The sequence below is a fragment of the Pelodiscus sinensis genome, chromosome 25 (assembly GCF_049634645.1).
Source record: "Pelodiscus sinensis isolate JC-2024 chromosome 25, ASM4963464v1, whole genome shotgun sequence".
Classification (NCBI taxonomy): Eukaryota; Metazoa; Chordata; order Testudines; family Trionychidae; genus Pelodiscus; species Pelodiscus sinensis.
In genome coordinates this window covers 10,123,807-10,145,103 of record NC_134735.1, presented here as the reverse complement: position 1 = coordinate 10,145,103, position 21,297 = coordinate 10,123,807, and the positions used below count along the sequence as shown (strand labels likewise).

At 45.2% G+C, this 21,297-nt stretch overlaps 2 protein-coding genes across 8 annotated transcripts; one reads left to right on the top strand and one right to left on the bottom strand.

The window, feature by feature from the left end:
- Nucleotides 1–1,376: 1,376 nt before the first annotated feature.
- CDCA8 (cell division cycle associated 8) lies at nucleotides 1,377–16,668 on the bottom strand. Of its 4 annotated transcripts, none has more exons than XM_075908552.1 (11): nucleotides 16,646–16,668; nucleotides 15,070–15,180; nucleotides 12,684–12,812; nucleotides 11,800–11,840; nucleotides 9,901–9,976; nucleotides 9,455–9,600; nucleotides 8,244–8,323; nucleotides 7,694–7,792; nucleotides 3,689–3,815; nucleotides 2,770–2,856; nucleotides 1,377–2,402 (listed from the first exon to the last, which is right to left on the bottom strand). In XM_075908552.1, the coding sequence occupies exons 2-11, from the start codon at nucleotides 15,164–15,166 to the stop codon at nucleotides 2,364–2,366; spliced, it is 921 nt and encodes a 306-aa protein (XP_075764667.1). In that variant the 5' UTR covers nucleotides 15,167–15,180; nucleotides 16,646–16,668; the 3' UTR covers nucleotides 1,377–2,363. The 4 variants fall into 4 exon arrangements, with proteins under 4 accessions (XP_075764667.1, XP_075764668.1, XP_075764666.1 ...); XM_075908553.1 differs by lacking the exon at nucleotides 16,646–16,668 and adding an exon at nucleotides 16,507–16,548; XM_075908551.1 differs by lacking the exon at nucleotides 16,646–16,668 and adding an exon at nucleotides 16,454–16,477.
- AIRIM (AFG2 interacting ribosome maturation factor) lies at nucleotides 16,014–20,996 on the top strand. 4 transcript variants are annotated; one of them, XM_006134249.4, is made up of 5 exons: nucleotides 16,014–16,035; nucleotides 17,651–17,974; nucleotides 19,311–19,490; nucleotides 19,977–20,095; nucleotides 20,548–20,996. In XM_006134249.4, exons 2-5 carry the CDS (start codon nucleotides 17,703–17,705, stop codon nucleotides 20,583–20,585), a joined length of 609 nt encoding a protein of 202 aa, XP_006134311.2. In that variant the 5' UTR covers nucleotides 16,014–16,035; nucleotides 17,651–17,702; the 3' UTR covers nucleotides 20,586–20,996. The 4 variants fall into 4 exon arrangements, 2 of the variants coding, with proteins under 2 accessions (XP_006134311.2, XP_075764669.1); XR_012897564.1 differs by lacking the exon at nucleotides 16,014–16,035 and adding an exon at nucleotides 16,657–16,778 and having other exon boundaries at nucleotides 19,311–19,810; nucleotides 19,946–20,095; nucleotides 20,548–20,577; XR_012897563.1 differs by lacking the exon at nucleotides 16,014–16,035 and adding an exon at nucleotides 16,657–16,778 and having other exon boundaries at nucleotides 19,311–19,810; nucleotides 19,897–20,095; nucleotides 20,548–20,577.
- Nucleotides 20,997–21,297: the final 301 nt, after the last annotated feature.

Below are 21,297 nucleotides of genomic sequence, written 5' to 3'. Positions count from 1 at the left end.
AATAACATTACTATAATGGGGCAGCCCAAGTATTTTTCCTATTTTTTTCCAGCTCACTGATATTACGCAACTGGTTGACCATCTTCAACCTTCCCTTTGTGCAGATTTTGCAGTCTCCTAAAAAATGAAAAAGTTACGAATTTCAAATTGATGTCACCCCCTTGAATCCAACTGCTTCACAACTGCACAGAAAGTATCACATGCAGGATGAAAAGGCGCAGGGCAAACTGTCCCATTCAAGACAGGGATGTGGCTTCTCAATTCGGAAATTTCCCCTTCAAACTCTTGCACTATGGTGATCACCATCAAAAGCTACACAAAAAATCCAGCCTTTCTTCCAAACTCTGCATGTTGCGAGATACGCAAATAGATGCCAAGGCTAGCCCTTCATTGTCTTTCCCTCTTTGTTACAACAGCCAGTAACTCTGCCACGCTAGCATTTCAAAATTTCCTCAGCTCCGAAGAGGTCTGCCATTCTAACTTCTCTGAAGTTAAGGGAATTTGGGAAAAATACAGAGCAGCAGAGTTTCAATGTTATGTTTCCTTTTGCAATTCAACTCTTCCACAATTGGAAAGGATTTGAAAAATTACAGCAGATAAAGAAATATGTGAAAAGACAAACCCTAGTCAGTTGTTCTATTTTACTCAGTGGAGAACAAAAGCAGAAAGGAGACTGGAAAGGGGAACACACAAAAGTTTGGAATTAAAATTAAATCTAAAAATGAAAATTCTCCTTCAAAAAAGTTCAAGTGAACTTTCCGTGATTTTTTTCCAGATAGTCCCATTCCTTTTCTTAACAACAGGACAATAATTACCTTCTGTAAAGCATAATGAGAAGTAGAGCCACATGCTATATATTAACAGTGTCACTAGAATTATATGCTGGGACAGAATAGGAAAAGGGCATGCATCTTATTGTTGAGACCTGCCTATTCCAGTTTTGCCTTAGTTTATAATGTATTTGGACTTCAGACTAAGAGGCTCAGAGACAGTATGGAAGAACAGGCATTAGAGGAAAAGAGGGTGGAGAAGTTCTGGAATGAAGCCCAGAACAGAAACCCAGAGAGCTTGGTGATCATGTTCTGCTTTGGAAAGAGACAGGGTGTTACATCTTGTTGCAAAGTCCAGCTTTCTGAACTTTTATTCTGGCTTCTTAAAGCTACTCTGCAGAACTGTGCAAACTGTGTGTACAATGGTCCTGAGCAGAACAGCTGATGTTCCAGGCCAGGGTTCACCCAAAGGATTCCTACACAGAAGTTATGAAGGGCCTCAGGCTTTTCCAGCACAGAAATACTGGGCATGGACCATTCTAATGCTTCAGTGCTGTCCATGCACTATTAAGCAAAGCAGAAATTTTCTAAAACAGTAAAAGTCAATGAATATGTAACTAATTTTATTCCATCTGTAAATGGTATTTATCATGTAACACTTTTTTAGTTCATTAAAAGAATGCAGGGATCATCCCAGTGGAGACCCAGACACAGTGAACTTGGCTCTGCCCCATCCCAGTCTCCTCCCTAGGTGCTGGTGCAGAAGACAGCAGTGTTCCTGTGTGCAGAAGACTGTCCTCCAGCAATCTGAAAGGGACTTGCCCCAGTAAGTGTATGTACCCAAGGAGTTCGCAGGTCTAGATGACTGTTTTGGTAGAGAGAAGTTTTAAAACTCAGTACAATTATGGATTTAAGAACACACCAGTGTATTCATTGCTTTAAAAACAAATGTAGGATGTACAATAAAAGACTTCAAGTACATTGTTCACTGTAAACAGGACAGCAGGATTACGTTCACTGGCTGCTGTGAGAAGAACAAAAGATTCATTGTACCCCTATCATGTTGGCAGCTTCATTAGCTGGTTTGCAACTAAGCTTTCATTTACCACCTTCTTATTAATGATGTGTAATAGAGATTCATAGTCCAGCTATTAGAATACAACTCACTAGTGCCTTGCAAGGACAACATTGACAAACAGAAGACTTGCCTGGTAATAAGTGCAATGAGCAGCTCCACCGCTTTTGCTCCCAAACCAGATACAACTTTTGTCAATCACAACTGTAATCCAACAGGTCCCACTGCTTCCATCTTCAGCAGATGGCCAGGAAAGCTGTATCCACCTGACTTGCCTCTCTCATACCCTGGAGGATCCATGGCCAAGGTACAGCTATCTCGAAACAGAAAACTAAGTACTTTTTTCTGTACAAAAAGAAGTCAACCTATTCTAATCATAGTATATATTGCAGATGGAAAACCTGTTCCTAACTTCCACCGTGATAGAAAGGTAAAAAATAGAGTAAAAATTCAGGTTGCAGTTCTAAAATTAATGTTCCAGATTTATAAAGAAAGTCAATATCCTTGAAGTTTCATCTTTAGGTCTTTGTGCTGCTGCATGCTTGTGCAAGACGAACCTAAAAAGGAGAAAGATTTAACAAACAGCAGTTGTAAAGAAATCAAGCTTCCATATCCTAAAGCCACCAACACTGGTAAAAATGGAAGGCATGTTCACCCTTGAATTAAACCCTAAACATTACCACTAGTCTCTCCCACCAATGAAAGCACTGTTTGTACATAGGATGGGCCCAGTTGAACGTAAGACCCAAGTTTGCATATTTCCCTGACCAGCAAAGCAGACCCATGAGGAAAAGAATTTAAGATGAAAGATGAGTGGTAGTCTAATGAAACCCAATGGCCCATTAACTTAATGACAGGGAAAACGACAATGCTAGCACCACAAAAGACCAGTTTCGATTCATAGCCAAGTATATAATGACTTACTGATAACTTCTTCATAATTCCCAGGGTCTCTGCATTAAGATGACTCAAATTTGTTCTGGTCAGCTCACTAGCTGCTAAACGAATGTTCTGTACAGAAAAGACCACAAGTCTCACTTACTGTTCCGCTGAGTCAGACTGGTACATATTAGTTTGTATGTGGAATCAGTGAAAGATACTAACAAGATGGAAGTAGCTGGATTATCTATTAGCAAGACTGATAAACTGCTACATTTATGAATAGGGAACTATATACCGCTTTTCTAGAAAGTGATGAACCCACTGGTTGGTGACCAGCATAGGGTTACTGATAAAACAGGACTAGTTACCAGTAGAGATGTTAAAATGTGTTTACAGACAGTCTTCAAGTTACAAATGGTCGATTTATGACCATTCATACTTACGACCAAACTTCCCCCATTAAATGGTCGTAAAGGCGGTCCCCGAGTTACGAACGCGATCCACGCTTACGAACAGTTCGGTCGCATGTAAATGAATGGGGTCCGACTTACGAACACTTCAAGTTACGACCAAATGTTTGGTCCATAACTCGTTCGTAAGTCAGGGATCAGCTGTATTTTGGTAAACATGTAACCACTGAAATGTTCAGTGAGCACCGGCTCTTGCCTGCTCCCACCCCTGTTGCCTCTAATACAGAGGCAGCAGCACGGGGTAGAGGAAGTTGCATGTAACCACGAAGGTTAACCAATGAGCCCAGGCTCATTGGATTATCTGTTTACACCATCACATCCCTAGTTACCAGTATAGGACCAGATGCTGCATGAGACCACAAACTCATCTTACGCCTTTGCTGCATTGCATTATGGCATATTTTGCTACCAGTCATTATTTTAAATTACATCTGGTGCACTTCAAAACCCATTCAAATATCTCCCTATATTTGTAATAGCTTTCTATTTACCTCCCCATCTCCAACAGGGACTGTAATAATGACGTCATTGCTGTTAGCAAGAGGGCTGCCGTTTGCAGAAACGATATAAACATGTTCACGTGCTGCAGGGGTGCGAAGACCTGGTGTCTTGAAAAGCCTGAAAGACATGCCAAAGTTACTGCTGAATAACTTTACCGCAGCTCATTAAAATGGTTCAAAGTACAGTTCATGAGATTCTCCCCAGCTAGAGATTTCAAACATCTCATTTTCAAAGGAAACAGAAGAGTGGAGAAAAATGTGTAACTTGAAGCATGAAACCAATAGAGCTTGTCAAAAAGCAAATGTACTGACAAAAACACTCTGATTAAACTAGGATATGATTTAAACGAATCATTTCTTATCCACTTAGCTGCAATGAAAGCACTAGAAGATCTCACCAGGATTCTAGTCTCCATTTCAGAATGTATAACCAATGACCACATATTTCCATTAGGAGGGTGGGTGCACTCAATCCTTACATTAAACATCTGAGAAAGAAGAAAGTGTGGCCATTGTGCAAGGCAGGGCTACTCAACTTTGGAAGCCCCAGGGGCCACAATAATACTCCCAGCACATGCCGAGGGCCGCAACTTAAGTGTGGTTGCATATACATGCAAATAGCTTCTTTCATGCTGGCGGGAATGAATACAAAGCACTTCTCACAATGCCCTGGTGCTCCCACGGCACCTCCTCCCTGGGGACTAGAAACACAGACACACTGTTCTAGCCAGTCCATCCGTTTGCATCTTTCAGTGCTCAGCCCACCTGGAGATGCCTCACAGTTGTGGAGCGTGTTCCCCAGGGAGACCATGTTCAAAGGATCCCACCTGTGGGCTGTGCGTAGAGCCCCGTGTACCCCAAACCACACTACGGGCCACAAACATACAGGCCACGTATTGAGTAGCCCTGGTGTAAGGTTCATCTAAAAGAATGAGTCCAGAGCTACAGGATGTAGAAGTATTTGTTTATTCTCTTTTTTTCTTTTTATGACCTCCATCTACCCTATTCACTGGGATCACAGGCTTCTGGCTCTAAGACTACAGAAACTCAGGCCAAAAATCTAGGGCCACAAAGTAGGGATGTGAAAATTTAACTATTTAAGTGGTTAATTGATAAGCATTAGCTTATCTGGCAGGAACAGCTTAAAGTATAAGTAGCCTGCTGCGCAGGATGGGGAGGCTCCGATGGAAACCCAGCCACATTGGGCGGTGAGGTGGGAGTCCTGGCCATGCCTTAGCCCAAACTGGTCCAACTTGGCCTGAGCAGGCCTCCAGTACCCGCCACTCCAGCTCTGCCCGAGCGGCCCAGGCTCAGCAGGCAGGGAACTGTTTAAAAATGTAATTAACTGGTTAACTAATTAAACAATTATTTACATTCCTACTATAAAGCTGTTCCCTTACTCCAGCGCCCAACCCAGCCAGAGCAGTGCCCCCGCTCACGCCATGGGCAATGGCTCGCTACAGCCCAGCTGGGCCTACTGCACCAGGCCTGTTAAACATATACCAGTAGTTTAAGCAGTTAACATTTTAAACCGTATTTTATATCCCTTTCTCAAATGTATAGTAGATTTGTTCTTTACTATAGTTTCAATCAATTTGTCTATTGCTAAAGTTAGGCTTTTTAGAATTGCCAGGATTGCCTCAGGGGCTTTTTAAAAATTCAGCTATCCTCCTCTCATCAGGTACATAGAGGCGACATCTACACTGGCATGATTTCCCGGAAATGCTTTTAACGGAAAAGTTTTCCGTTAAAAGCATTTTTGGAAAAATCGTGTCTAGATTGGCAGGATGCTTTTCCGCAAAGCACTTTTTGCGGAAAAGTGTCCGTGGCCAATCTAGACGCGGTTTTCTGCAAAAAAGCCCCTATCGCCATTTTCGGGATCGGGGCTTTTTTGCAGAAAACAGTACTATGCTGTCTACACTGGCCCTTTTGCGCAAAAGTCTTTCGGAAAAAGACTTTTGCCCGAACAGGAGCAGCATAGTATTTTCGGAAAAGCACTGATGATTTTACATGAGATCGTCAGTGCTTTTCCGGAAATTCAAGCGGCCATTGTAGACAGCTGGCAAGTTTTTCCGCAAAATCAAATGATTTTGCGGAAAAACTTGCCAGTCTAGACACAGCCAGACTGTTTAAGAGATAAGTTACATACCAGTTAGATGTTCTCATGTATCAGAAGCACGTGTTTGAACCATAGGAAAAGGAGAAGATACCATATGGAGATGATTCAAATAGATTACAGCTTTGCTGATTGCAGAGTACAAGGCTGAGCACAGTAAGCCATGTACAAATGAATATGGAATCACAGTCTCATATTCTAACCCTAGCTCTGCTAGTAATAGCCTATTAATTGTACAAATTAAACCTCTCTAGTCCAGTGCTCTCTGGTCTGGCAACATCCATGGTCCAGTATGATTTTAGTTAGCCGGATGTCTACTTATCACAGGTGTGGTCATGATTACCATGGTCCCATAAACTTTGTTTACAGGCACCAGTCCCGGCTCTCAGTGTTCTGTGCTATTATTTAGCTTTAATTGATCCCCAAATGTCTTCTAAGAGCCCAGTAAGCAGTGGAAGCATTGGTAATGCTCCTAGACCAGGGCTGGGCAAAATATGGCCTATGGGCCAAATCCAGCACACCAAACCACCAGATCTGGCCCCAGCTGCAGCAGGGAGACTCAGGTAGGCCACCTGTCTGTCTCCCCCCTCTCCCTCCCCTCCCAGAAAAGCAGCTGTGGGGACGTTTTGTCTTTGAACAGCTGCAAGCCTTGGGGAGGGTGGCAGAGGCTTCACACGCTGCCCCTGCTCTCAGCACAATCCCATTGCCCAGTTTCCAGAAAATGGGAGCTGCTTGTTTGAAGCTCTCCCCCTCCTTTCAGACTTGCAGCAATTTACAGATGCACAAGGCCCCTGAAGCCCATGCAGGGGCAGGGCAGGGAAATCAGGGAGCCTGCATGAAAAACCTGCTTATTGGGTGTTGCGCAAGTCTTCTAACCAGAACCTGCCTCTAGCACCCCAGTACCCTCCCCAACTCTCTGTTCCCCACTCCTGCCTCTCTACTCAACATAACCCAAACCCTCTGCCCCCATATCCCCTCCCAGACCCTGCACCACAATCCTCTGCCCCAGGTCACAACCGAAACCCCTAAACCTCCTCCTGCATCCTGCTTCCCTGCCCTAGGTCACAACCCAAACACCTGCACGTCCTCCCTGCACCCAGTCCCCTGCTCCAGGTGTACCTCCTTCACCCAACCTACCCTCCCAGATCCCACTCCCAAACTCCCTTCTGCATCCAAACTCCATCCCAGACCCCGCACCTCCTCCACTAATATCACAGAAAAATGCAGCTCTTGACCACTTTCCAAATTCTTGGAGTGACCACCCCCCAACAAAAATTATCCCCTCACCGTTCTGCTAGATAATATTGACCTCCCGTGGTTTGGCAAATTCTGGTCAGGTCCCAAGGGTGCCAGACTAGAGAAGTTGGATATTGGGAAAAACTATTTCACTAGGAGGGTGGTGAAGTATTGGAATAGGTTACCTAGGGAGGCAGTGAAATCTCCATCCCTAGAGGTTTTTAAGTCTCAGCTTGACAAAGCCATGGCTTGGATGATATAGTTGGGATTGGTCCTGCTTTGGGCAGGGGGCTGAACTCGATGATCTCCTGAGGTCTCTACCAGCCTAGTATTCTAAGTCAAATAGTCTCACCTCTATACCTCAGTTACACTTAGTTTTTCAGGGTTGAGAAGGCTAGTAAATATTTCTGCAGCACTTTGAATGTATGAACTGTTATACAGTATTATGGCTCTCATAACATGGATTAGATATGAATAGCCACTGTCACAGGACAGAATTACAACCGTTTTGTCTTATTTCATGCAAGACTAATAGCACAACATTAGATACCTTGACACTTGGGCAATGTTTATATTTCATAGAAACATTTTGCAGGACACTATAACAAACAGTTACATAACTTCGCTAATCAATTCACCCTCACCGGGAATCAAACTTGGGGGTGACAGTGGAGGTCCATCCCCGTGTGCAGGCATCAGTGACACGGCCAAGGGCTGGAGTGACAAAGTTATTTTTGCTTGACCTGTTTAAAGAGAGTGGAAGCGATAAGGTGATGCCCTTTGAAAAGATTATTTTAGCAACTGTTTCTTAGTACTGACTTTTCTTAACTAGAAAAGCTGAGAATGATATTAGGGTATCTGAAAATTAGAGGTTTCTCCTGATTTCAGGTAATGCCTCTTGACCTGGCAGCAAAGATTGAAGCTTTAGGACAGCTTGTAAAATCCCACACACCCTCATATTGAACAGCTGGTCTGTCACTACACCATGTTACCAAACTGGAGACTGCCTTCTGAAAAGCTCCTCCATGTACCGCTGCCATATTTTTGTTAGCTACTCTAACACAGTATGCCTTGTCAGGGAGGTCACTTTCTACTCTTTAGCCATGGTTGGGTTGGGATGGACTTTGGAAGTATCATTTCTGGGCTCCCCTTTCCATCCCCACAAAGAAGGATTCATACCACTCCAGAATTTACCTTTTGCTAATGCGTTTCACTCTCGCTGATGGAGGTCTTCTGCTTTTAGAAACTGCCACCTTTTTGGTTGATGTCTTCATCTGGAACACACAGAACTCAGAAAATGATTTACTAATTCATGATCAATAAACAACTCACATCAAGTTCTGAAGTGTTCCCACAACTGACATAATTAACCTCCCTATTACCAGCGTTATAATTTAAAATGTTAACCAGTTAGATGCTAGGTTTAACTGGTTAACCCTGGAGCAGTCCCCTGCCCAGGCTGTGGATGAGGACTCGCCACATCACGCAAGGGCTGCTCCAGTCCAACTGGGCCCACCGCACCACAGGTTGCTTCAATTGTGCCAGGCTGGGCTCGCTGCACCTTACTGCAGGCTGCTCCAGCCTGGCAAGGCTCATGGTTATCTGTCAAGAAAGGCTAACCCTTTCCATCCCTAGCTGATAACCAGAACCGAAGAACAGGACTCACTGTTCTTATCAGGTGTTCAAAAAGGTGGAAAACCTTTCCTTTTAGAGTCTTGGCTCTATTATAGACTATAGCTGAGCTGGGGAAGATATGGGGATTTGTGTAGAATTCTTTTCCATAGATATCAAAGTTCAAATAGTTAGTTAGATCAGTCTTGGGTAAAGAGACTCCTGCTCCCAGAACATGATGGAGGTTGAACATACAATTTAAGAGAAAAGGAATATACAATGTTTCTTTAAACTTTTGATTGGGTTGTGTGTTTTACATCATAATGGAGTCTAAGGCATGCATATATTATTATGGGGATTCCGATCTCATGAAAAATCGAATTAAGGCCATGAAGCAAAGAGGGAAACTACAGTTTCTCATTGAAGGTTTGAAGAGACAAAATATATAAAAATACCCTCAGTCCCTGAGTTTGTGATTTTACACATTTCCCCCTTTTAAAATAAATTCTCTCCCTAACGTATGGTCTTTCACACAGAAACAAACTAGAGAAATTGACTGTAAAGTATAGAGGGGAAACGGCGAAAGACACTGTACAGAGAGCTTTTTCAAATGAAAAGCAAAACTAGTTGTAAAGTTATATTTTGCAAATTTAAAATACAAAGATTATATAAACCTATAAAGCTGATTAAAATGGATAGCCAGCCTATGACAAGTAAACATATAAGCAACACCTTGAGCAACAGTCAACTAACTTCTTGCCCGGGCCATGACTCCAATAAAATCAATTATTTACCTTCCCTGTTTTGGGATTAACATTTTCATGTTCTAATTCTGATTCTTCAAGGGCTTTGCTATCCTGTTTGCTCTTCTTTGCCACAGGAAGCAATTTTAGTTCTGTTTCTTCTTCAATGGCATCAATATCCTGTTTGGATTTTTCAGCTAGAAGGAAAAAATAGTGTCCAAATTGAAAAAAATTAAAGCATATTGAAAAGAAAGGAGTCATGAAGTTTGGGAAACAAGTTATTAGGTTTATGAAAGACAGGTGCTACCTCTATTCCTAATCCCAAAACATTTCAGTCCAATCTCTATTAACACTGTGAATAACACTTCTGTAAGGGTTAGCAAATCTAAGCTAATATTGTCCAGATGTAACATCAGAGTGAGGTAACAGCTGTTTCTTAAAGGAACAAAATAATTCAACTATTGATTGCATTCATTAATGCTTCTCAGCAAACTGACCTTTCTTGACAAGTCTCAAAGGTGTCTGGATAACTTCTGCTGTTAGTTTGCTTATTTCTGATAGCTCCAAATCTGCCTAAAACCAAAATACCATTTGTATTAGTAAAGAACTATTTCATCCTAAATGCCTACAAACAGCAGTGTAAAACCATTACTTTACAATAAAAACGTCTCCATGCTGCTTTGCACTTTTCTGTGTTCATGCTTCCCCAGTATTTTAGAAATGGTAATAGCTTGCAAGACCTGCCCATCATTAAGCACTGAAGGGCTTTATTCAGGTGCTACCTCTATTCCTAATCCCAAAACATTTCAGTCCAATCTCTATTTAACTTTCTGGTTTTCAAAGAAATGCATATTATCTGGGAAAGAGGGCACGGTAACAGTAAGGAAACACTGTTTTAACATTTGTTTAGTCAATTAGCATCACTGGCAGGCAAGCCAAGATTCCATTGCAGAAAATGGCTTCCTATAAAAAGATTTAAAATTGAAAACTTTTAGCTATGTGCCATGACAGAAAGGATCTCAGGACACTTGCTATTTTCCACATCTTTAAAAATCAAAATCAGGCACCTGCTATCAACTGCAGAGAACCAGTTTGAATTACAAGGCAAGTTTTCTGAAACTTGAAAAGCCTCTAAGTAAGAGATAGTTACAGGATTCAGGAACAAGTCTCCCAGCTACAAAACGCTTGAGACTCAGGGCTTTTCTACACTTGAAACGATGCAGATGAGCCACCATACAACTTCCCTATAGACACTCACTACAGGAAAGGGAGGAGTTCTCCCATAAGCATAGTTAATCCATAGCTCCAACAGGCAGCAGCAAGGTTGATGGAAAAATTCTTCCATAAACCAAGGGCTGTTTATACTGGAGCTTAGGTCACCTTAACTATGTGGCTCGGGGGTGTGGTCTTTTCACATCCCTGAGTGATGCAGCTGAGATGACCAAACTTTTGAGTGTAGTCCTGGCCTCAGTAAAGTTTCTAGAGAAATCTGTATTAGATGGCATCCATAACAATGAAGTGAGTTACAATGGTCACTAAAATGCTCTGCAAAGGAGACTAGAGATGTATTTTGTAGAAAGGAGTGGCATGATTTAACATAAACCAAGTAATTGAAGGAGAAAGCTAGCACTTTGGATAGACTACAAATATTTAGTGTCTTATTTATTCCTTTCACAAAGTGCTGTAATAAGAGTCTTAAAATGAATCAATGATTTAAAATAAAGATTGGGTTACTAAATGGGAAGTGAGTAGTTGAGTACACGACTACCCGACAAACCTAAGCTTATTGGGTAACTGAGTCGAGTCCTCGACTACTCGCTCCCCCGCCCTTGCTGCCTCTATATCAGAGGCAGCGGAGAGAAGGGGGAACAGGAACCAATGCTGGGGGGAGCTGGTTCCCCTCAGCACTGCCTCCCCCCGCACTGTCATCCTGGGCCACCTTGAACAGGGGCTGCTGGGCACAGTGGGAGTCAGACTGAGCAGTCCCGGCTCACGCTGGCCCGGGATCACTGCACCTCTGCATTTTAAATGTAGTAAGATTCAAGTGGCTCTTACTAATTTAAAATGCAGAGCTGCAGCTGTCCCAGACCCGGCAGAAGCCGGGACTCTTCGTTCCCAGCTCACGCTGCAACCATGAACTACCACCACTGCGGCTCTGCATTTGAAATGTAGTAAGAGCACGCCCAGCTCTTACTGTCTTTAGATCACAAAGCCACAATGGGGGTAGCTCCTGTATCAGCATGAGCCAGGACAGACAACTTTCCCTTTTTGACTAATTGTGTAGTCAAATTACCTCTTTCTTGACATCCCTAGCTCCTAAATACATTATACAATAGCACTAAAAAAGAAATTCCTATTATTTGGCTTAGTTGCTACACTGGATATACGTTACCTACCGTTGCTGCTTCTTCTAGGGCCTTTTTACTTCCTCCTTTAGCTGGAGACGGAATTTTTTAAATTAATGAATAACCAGAGTAATTTATGCAATATTAAAAATTTATACTTGCATAGAATTAAACAACCAAACAATGAGCATTTCTTGACAGTTAATGACTAGCTTAAGCTAAAGAAACTAGTATGAAAGCAAGAGTTATCTTAAACCACAAATCTGTGGTTGTTTATGAATCCATATGGACAGGGTATTCAATTTGCCTCTTCTTATTTCCAAAGATTTTTAAGCACATGATTGTACACCTAGTTAATCCAGTGTCACACTTTACATTGGCTCATGTACCAGTGACTTTAAGATATACAAAGGAAAAACTTGTGAAGTCTTATTTTGATTTAGCACTTTCATACAAATAAATGTATCTAATATACTGACTTTAAATGCAATGTATTATAAAAGAAATAACATAATTATAGATAACAATGACAATATCAATAGTAATTATGTTTACGTATTCATTGTATGCAGGCCTGCTACAGGGTGGGGATGGGAAGAAGGGAGCAGTTGCCCCGGGAGCCAGCAATTCAAAAGGGACTGGGGCTCTAGGCCACCGCTGTCATAGCAGTGGCCAGAGTCCTGGGCCCTTTTAATCGCTGCTGGAGCACCATCTAGCACTCTCCAGGTGACTCTGAGGGCTGGCTGCCCCAGCTCTGCCCTTCTGGGAGCATGGAAGCAGTCTCTTCCCACCTTGCCCAGGAGGCTGGCAATTCTCTCGGCCCAAATAATCGGGAGGGAGGGAAACAAAGTCCACTAACTGAATAAATTTAACTCATAACTCAGTTACAGCTCAAAATTATGTTGTCAACACATATGGGAATGGATGGACCATACCAAAGTAGTCAAGCCAGTTCATCTCTCTCAGTGCTAGAGGAAGTCTGAGGTTTTCTATGTTATAAAGATTATCCAACTCCTTGAGAAGACTTCGCCCATTTGTTTGTATCTGATCAATTCTAGTTTGGACTAAACGAAAAAAAGAAAATGGTACGATTAACAAATATATAGAACAAAAATATTATTTAGGATTTACACATCAAGGCTTGAATTTATGTTTCTCTGAACATCAGCAAAAATCTATTCCCTTATGAACACGCTTTTCTGATCAAATCTATTTCATTCATCCCAAGTGAGTTAATTAAAATGCATAAAAGTATGTCTACAGTGCTTCTGCACAGACAGTCCTAATACCAATAGTAGGGAATAGTAGGGTTTTACCTTACCCATCAATGAAGGCAATCCGCTTCGAGAGGCACTAGCTAGGTTGATGGAAAAATTCCATAAAGGTAGAACAGATTGTTACCTACCACCTGTATTGCAACTAGGAATGTGAAAGGTTAATCAGTAAGCATCACCTTTAACAGATATTGCTTACCAGTTCTGGTTAACAGGTGCAGGGCTAGAGCAGTTACCCACCAAGCATGGACAGGGGAGCTGTTATAGCCCCGCAAGGGCCTGCCACGGACACGGGCACTCCGGAGCAGTCACTGTCCACAGCGGGCCCAGGCACGCTGCAGGAAGAGAGCCACTCCAGCTCAGCCCCCACTCCCCGGCTCCCATTTAATTGATTAACCAATTAAACAGGATTTTACATCCCTAACTACAACCCATAAAGGATATCATTAAACAATTACAACCCATACTTGATGGGGATATCCTGAAAGATTTCTTTTCTGAACCCTCTTCTGGCCTTTATACAATCCCCCAATCCCATCATCAGAAATAAGGCCTCCACAGACCAAGACATTAACTCAAAGCAGCACCAGACACGGCCACAACAAAGAAAAACCTGTAAGCATATTTCCAGTGCTGCAATGACACACCCCTCAAAATCCATGGCTTGTAAGCATGTCTATCACATTATGGGTGTGTCTAGACTACATGCCTCCTTCGAGGGAGGCATGTAGATTAGCCAGATCGGAAGAGGGAAATGAAGCCGCAATTAAAATAATCGCGGCTTCATTTAAATTTAAATGGCTGCCCCGATCTGCCGATCAGCTGTTTGTCGGCAGATCGGGGCAGTCTGGACGCGATGCGCCGACAAAGAAGCCTTTCTTCATCGGCACAGGTAAGCCGAGGCTTACCTGTGCCGATGAAGAAAGGCTTCTTTGTCGGCGCATCGCGTCCAGACTGCCCCGATCTGCCGACAAACAGCTGATCGGCAGATCGGGGCAGCCATTTAAATTTAAATGAAGCCGCGATTATTTTAATCGCGGCTTCATTTCCCTCTTCCGATCTGGCTAATCTACATGCCTCCCTCGAAGGAGGCATGTAGTCTAGACACACCCTATGTGATGTATCTCGCCCAATGGTAGTAAATGTGTCACAGTAACATTGAAACAGTGAAACCAGACAAACACTATGTACTTAAAATGAACTCACACCAAAACATAATAAGAGTCAAAAATACTGTTTTCCCTCCGGGCACACACTTTTCGCAGAGGAATCAGCCTATGTCTGACCTCTCTTACCTCATCCTCAAAGGTAACCTGTACAACACCTACAAAAGAAGAGCCTGGGAACTTAAATTCATAAGTTTGCTAGATACTAAAAATCATGAACTAAATAGACACACATTGGATTTACGGCTTATTACAATAATCTATAACTCACTGGAGAGGTATTAATGGCCACTTCACATTGAATGGTCCCTTGAAATGTGTGTTAATCACTTATGCTAAACAATTTGTTTCACCTAGTATTTAGCTGTGACATTGTGAGTACATTTCCCCTAACTTGAAGAACAACTTTACATAAACTTGTTTCTCACCCACAAGAATTGGCTCAATATGAGATATCTTACGTATCTTGTCTCTCTATACATCTTATTGACAACCACCCAATGGTTAATATTTGTCAGCTGCCACTGACCTCTGAAAAGTAGTTCCTATTTTAGTTTAATTCCTGATAGCCCTACAGCAACAATGCAGCACACTCTTTACAACAAGTCTCCCCCGACCACAGACGCTCAAGAAAGGGCAAGGTTTGCATGAGCATCTAGAATTAAACCATTCTTAAACTCCTCAAAGTCATCCTTCTGGATCAAAGCTCTGGCTTTTTTGCTGTATCTGTCCTGCCTGTACAACACTTCAGTTTTCTGAGGTGTTAGTCTCCAGGGTTGTCAAGACAATAACTTTCACATGCATTAAATTAACCTGGAAAACAACTCAGGGCCCTAAAGTCTTTGTAGAGAACAAGTTTTATGAATGAGTGGAATGGTTACCTTCACAGTCAAAGTCCTTTAAAAATGCAGCCAGCTTTTTCTTTTTCACATTGTTTTTGCTGGTACCATTGTTTGTTTTCTTCTTGGATGGTGCCATGGTGTCAGATAGATCTGTGTAGCAGAACGGAAACAGCCATTTGCATTCATACAAGGAGGAGACACTTGCCAGTTAGAGACAAGAGGACTCTAGTCTTTTGGGAGCTACTGCTGCTCTATCCTCATTGAAAAATCAGGGCTCCTAGGCCAACAGCAAGCTACAACGTAGAGCGACGCATTGGTGCCCCAGACAGATGAGTGGTTCCCCAATACCAGGCAGTAGCTCCACCAGAGGTGGCATGGGGCTGAAAGCTCGGCATGGGCTTGTCTGAACAACATAGGGCTCATAGACTTTAAGGTCAGAAGGGACCATTATGATCATCTAGTCTGACCCTCTGCACAGTGCAGGCCACAGAATCTCACCCACCCCTCTTAGAATAATCCTCTCACCTATATCTCAGATATTGAAGCCTTCAAATACTTGAAGGCCCCAAGATGCAGAGAATCCTCCAGCTGTGATCTGTACCCCATGCTACAGAGGAAGGCGAAAAACCTCCAGGGCCTCTGCCAATCTACCCTGGAGGAAAATTCCTTCCCGACCCCGGTTGGAGCCTCTGGGCAGAAGAAGTTAAACAGACCCACAATGCTTTTGTCCTGGAATGAGGATGCGTCAGGAACAGCCATGCCCGGCCCCAATCCGCATCACCTCTGTCTTGTAGACAAAGCCGGCTGGGAACCCCTTGCCCTGCCCCAATTTCTTACAGCGATGGCTCCTGCTCAGTAACAGACTTGCAAGTTGCCGGCCTGGCCAAAAAAAAAACCTTCGAAAACAGACTTCGGGGGAAACTATGGAGCGGGACCTTCAGATGCAAAATGGACACGATCCGACGGAGTCCCAGCAGCCCCTGGGAATGGCTGGTTCCCACCCAGGTACGTACCCCTGCCAAACGGACGCTCCCCCTGCGCGCACCCGAGGAAGCGGGCGCCCAAATAAAACCGTTGAAGGAGCCACAGGGCTCTGGGGCGCTGCAGCCTGGGAGCGAGACCCCCCCAGACGCTGACACCGGGAGGTGATTGAACTGGGGCGGGCAGGCTGGGAAGCCCTGGGGTAGGGCCATTGCTGGGGAGGAGGGAGGAACACGTGACAGAAGGGGGGGGTCTGGAGGTGTCCCCCCCCTCCCGCGCGTGCTTCCCCAACGCAGCTCGGTCTCGCCCCTCCCCCCCGCAAAGTGGACCCCGACGCCCCGCGATTCCTTCACCGCAGAGCGGGACCCCCCTCCTCAGAATTACCCCCCCATCGGGGTCCCCTCACCTCACCATCCCCCCCCCACACCAGAGGGGGACTCACCTCGCCCCGCCCCCACCCAGCCGCGCCCCACGGCGCCCCGCAGCCCCACTGACCAACTCGCTCCCAACGCGCGCGAGCCGCCGCAGCTACATTCAAACCCGGCCGCCCAATCAGGCGCGCGGGGCGGCGCGCGCGGCGCACGCGCACAGGCAACGGCCGCCCGCGGGAGGCGGGAGGGCGAACGCGCCCTACCTCTCCCAGCAGCGGAGCCGACGGGGAGACTTCCGCTTCGCCAACTGGCTGCGTCATTTCCGGCCCGTAGGGCGGAACTACACTTCCCAGCAGGCGCCGGGGGCAGGGACGTCGCTGTGGTTGCGGGGCTCAGGTAAGGGTGGGCCCTGGGGTCAGGTTGCCGCTCTCCCGGCTCCCCCCATGGAGACCCTCCGCCCCTCCCCCCGGGGCCTTGCTCCCCCTCCCCCTTTGTCCCCTCATGCAGATTCCCTGCTCCCCCCCCCCAGCCATGCTCCTCCCCCCACATGGAGACCCCCTGGGGCCCTGCTCCCCGCCCCCGTTGGCTCCCATGTAGAGACACCCCCCCCCCACTCGGGCGGGGCTCTACCCTCAAATGTGTCCACCCCATAAATAGAAGCCCCCCCCCCCCCCCCAGTTTCCTGTTTCTAAAGCAAACTCTCGTCTAGGAGCTGCCTGGTCCCCTGAGGCCTGCGCTTCTCAGTCAGTGGCGCTGGTGGGTGGGCAGGCGGGTGAGCATGGACAGAGGGGCAGGAGAACCTCTATACCTGTGTGACGTAGTGGGGGTACCTGGCTGGTTTCTATGCTGCTGGCTCTGGGGTAACCCCCACTGGCTGCCATGGGTACACGACCCAGCGAAACAGGATGAGTCACTATGCAAACCAGTGGCCAGACACCCCCCATGGAGAGGAACAAAGGAAGGGGGAGGCTGCCCTGGCTGGGGAGCAGGGCTGGAGGAGAGTGAGTTGGTGGCTGTCTGGGAGCATGGAGGAGACAGCCTAGGGAAAGGGGCTGGAGTTTAGGGGCCCAGTCTCCCCCCATCTCAAGGGGGCCTGAGGCATCCTAGCCCAGCTCTGGGACCAGATTACATCTGTGCTGTGCTGTATCCTGAAGAGGCAATAAACTTCCTCTATTTCACCGGCTGGTGCAGTATGTTTGTGCCATTTCGGGGTGCAGGAGACGGGGGACCCCCAACGCGCCGTCACAACCTGTGTGTGCTTATTGCAGGTGTCTGGGCGGTGCCTATCCTGGGCTATACTCTGGGTCTGCCTATAAGAGGATGTCCGAGAGCCCAGCCGTTCTGGTCCTCCGTCAGTCCCTGCAGAAGTGCTTCCACACCGTACAGCAGCAGCAAGAGGTTTGGCAGCAGGCGCTGACGGATTGCAAGCCTCTTCTGAGCTCCCTCAGCAATCTGGCTGAGCAGATGCAGGCCTGCCAAAAGGTCACATTTGCTCATACACCACTGCGGAGTTTCCCAGATCTGGAAGAGCAGCTGAAGTACAAACAGCGCTGTGCAGCTGAGAGCCTGCTGGAAGAACTGGGAGGCAAAGTGTAAGAGGCTGTTGTGTCAAGACCTTTAAAGTTGTGAGCATCATGAAAGCCCAGACAGATATGCTGGGAGAGCTGGAATGTCTCTGTCTGGCCTATTTGCAGAGTTCACATCTGAAGGAGAGCGGATAAGTCAAGTCAAAGGGATAAGTGTCACGCTTCTTTCTGGAAATGCTGCAGCTATTATCCTAACACACATAATAATAACACATGAAAATTATTCTCTGTCTTTCAGTTTGTTTACTTCATCTTTATGTGGTGGGCCAGAGTCTCAGCTGGTGTCAATCCATGTAGCACCTTTGAGTCCTGCTGGAGCTTTGCTGATTTACAATAGCTATGAATCTGGCCGAGTGTTAATATTCATTTTTACGCCTTGTCCTCATTTTGTGTCAGTCTTTCTTACAGAATCTGGGAAGTATGTGCATTTGTGTGGGACAAACATTTAAAAAAAATAGGTAACTGTAAAACCACAAGAATAACTGCAGGTCTCAGCCATGTGTAATACCTAATAATTTAAAGGAGTTAAAAGTATTCATTAGATTTCAAATTACAATGTCTCTAAGTTATGTAATTGGTTCATACTTTCAATAACATGCTCTTTATCCATGGTTTTCAAACTACGGGTCACACCCCAGTATTGGGTCATGGAGTGTCAGGCACTGGGTCTCATTCCTGCAGAGTGACCAGTGAGGGTTCGAAGGCAGCTATCTGCCTGTCCTGGCACCGCAAACTGCTCTGTGCACCAGCAGCAGCCAGTAATAGGCTCGGCTCCTAGTGGGAGAGGGCTCTGTGCACTTCCCCAGCCCCGAGCACTCGCTACGCACTCATTGGCTGGGATACAGCATGGTCTGGTGTTGGGAGCAGCAGGAAGCCTGCCTTAGAACTCCTGTAGCACCACTGATGGGGAGACACTCAAAGTAAGCCCCTTCTGCTCCAGCCTTGACCCCCCCCAAGCCAGAGCCCCCTTTTACACCCCAAAACTCTTATCTTCAGCCCCACCCCAGAACCCACACTATAGTCAAATTATGTTAGGGCATGGGCATCAACAATTTTCTTCAACTGGGTCAGGTCATGAGAAAAAAGGTTAAAAACTGCTCTATATTATCAGTTATATAGTCACATTGGTTTGCCTTTTCCTCACATTAATTCCCTAGTTTCTGTTCAAGTAACATGTACTGCATATTGTCGAACTCACCCAAATGTCACTGCAGGATGCATCATTGTTGGTTTTTTTTAAAGCAGGTACTTAGACATGTCCATGTAATTTGTTTTGGGGTGTAAAGTGAATGAGGCCACCCTTTGGAAAATAGAGTGCTAAGTATTACTCTTGTTTTGACAGAGCTGACTTACAGAAAGTGCGGGATGCAGTTAGTGGTTACGTGAGCACTGTTTTCCAACTCTATGAGCAGAATGCGGATGTGCTAGGATTTCAAGCTTCTGTGCAGCGTTCTGCTCTTAACCCCTCGCTGGCTGACATGTTGGAATGGCTGCATGATATTGAGAGATATTACCGACATGTGTATCCTTCACTAGAAGAGTCAAAAGTTTGTAGCTCAAACAGGCCAAGGAGATTATCTTGATTCATGTCAATAGAACGGCATTTACCTTTCTTTATTTTTGAGTTATCAGCTTGGGACCAGTAAGGTGGCAATAAAACCTCATCAAGGACCCAGATGGACTGCTCAAGCAGATTGTACCTGTTCCCAGTTTTGGCCAAGGGAAATGAGATGAATAGGGAACACTTTTAATAAGTTAATTCTCAAAACTAGTAAATACGGTTCCTAGAGGGTGAAGACGCTTAGCTACTTGGAATGTCTACTGTTACTGTGTTTTGACAAGGTACAACAAAACTTGAGTTCTCAGCATGTCCTGGTGGGAGTGGGACTTAGACTGCAGGGCTGCAATGGAACCCTACTCTCTCTCAGCTCATAGCTTCCTAAGAAGTCAGCCTGCATGTGTATTCTCTTCCCCCAGCCTGGCATTTCAGTCCTTACCTTCCAGAAAGATACCTGGAGATTAAACTCCTCCTCCTCCAAATCAGATATGAGAACTTGCCAGACATGCAAACCTTGCCGCAGTCCTGGGACAGGATTTTGGAGCACAACAGCCGAAACATAGTTCAAGGTATTTTCATAACAGCTCTTAAATATCATAGTATGAGCTTAGTGCTATTGAAAGGGGCTGGCATGGTCACCCTGAAGTCTGAAGGACACTGTTTATCTCCCGAATCTGTACTATGCAGCCACAATGTCTGTCAGCTAGTGCTGGAATTGTGGGATAGTATTTGTGGTATGGACTCTTGTCCTCTGGGAACTGTACTGAGACTTGCTGAACAATCACTATATAGTAACAATTTGAAGTCACTACAAACCTGGATTTGTCTGCAACTGGAATCTTTGAATCGAGGCAAAAGGTTCAGTATCCCATTTACTAGTCCCCCTAAGATACTGTATTGGTGGTGAGTTTTCCCCATTGGTCATTAGTGGTAATTGGGCAAGTTCTGAGGGGGGGTGAGTGATAATAAAAATAACATGTAGTTCAACATTAATGGCTTCTTTTCTTTCCTTCCACCTTAGACACTCTTCTAAAGGTCTCCTTTTCGGAGACTCTGTGAGGGGCTCTATTACTAACCAGCTTGCAGAGAGAAGACAGAGGATCTGTGTAAAATGATTTGTTTTGGGTGTGCAGGATGACACCTTGTTCCGGATCGCCATAAAGAAGCTGGATTAGCCCAGTGGAGGGTATTTCCCTTGCTCTATGCTATGAGCTACGTGGTCTGTTAAAAGTGGAACAAGCCTGGTAGTGAATGAGAGTGATCCTGCTGCTTCCTTGGCTTATGAAAGTGGACTTGATGTAGCAGCTGAAACAGTGTCTGGGCTCAATAAATCGAAGACAAGGAGGAACATGACAGATGTGGGCTTTCTTTTTTTTAACTCTGGGAGAGCTGACAGCAGTAGCAGCACTTATGGATTTTTTGTATGCTAAAGGAAATATATATATTTTTAATAAAAAATGTGTCTTAGTATTTGTGATTTAAGGGCATGCTGCAGTTCTACCCCATAGGGATGTTAAATTTCAATTAATCAGCTATTCGAGTAGTCGATGGAATTTCCATCAGTTAGTCAATAAGGGGTGAGGTGGAGCGCTTACTACATTTCAAAGGCAGAGGCACAGCAGTCAGGCCCCGGTGCAAGCAGGGACTGCTTCAGGTCCCGTTCGCACCATTTCCCCACTGTGCCTCTGCCTTCCCTGCCCCCCCACGGAGAAGATGCTGGGGGGAATCGGCTTTAAGCTGGCTCCCCCCAGCATTGGCTCCTGCTCCCTCC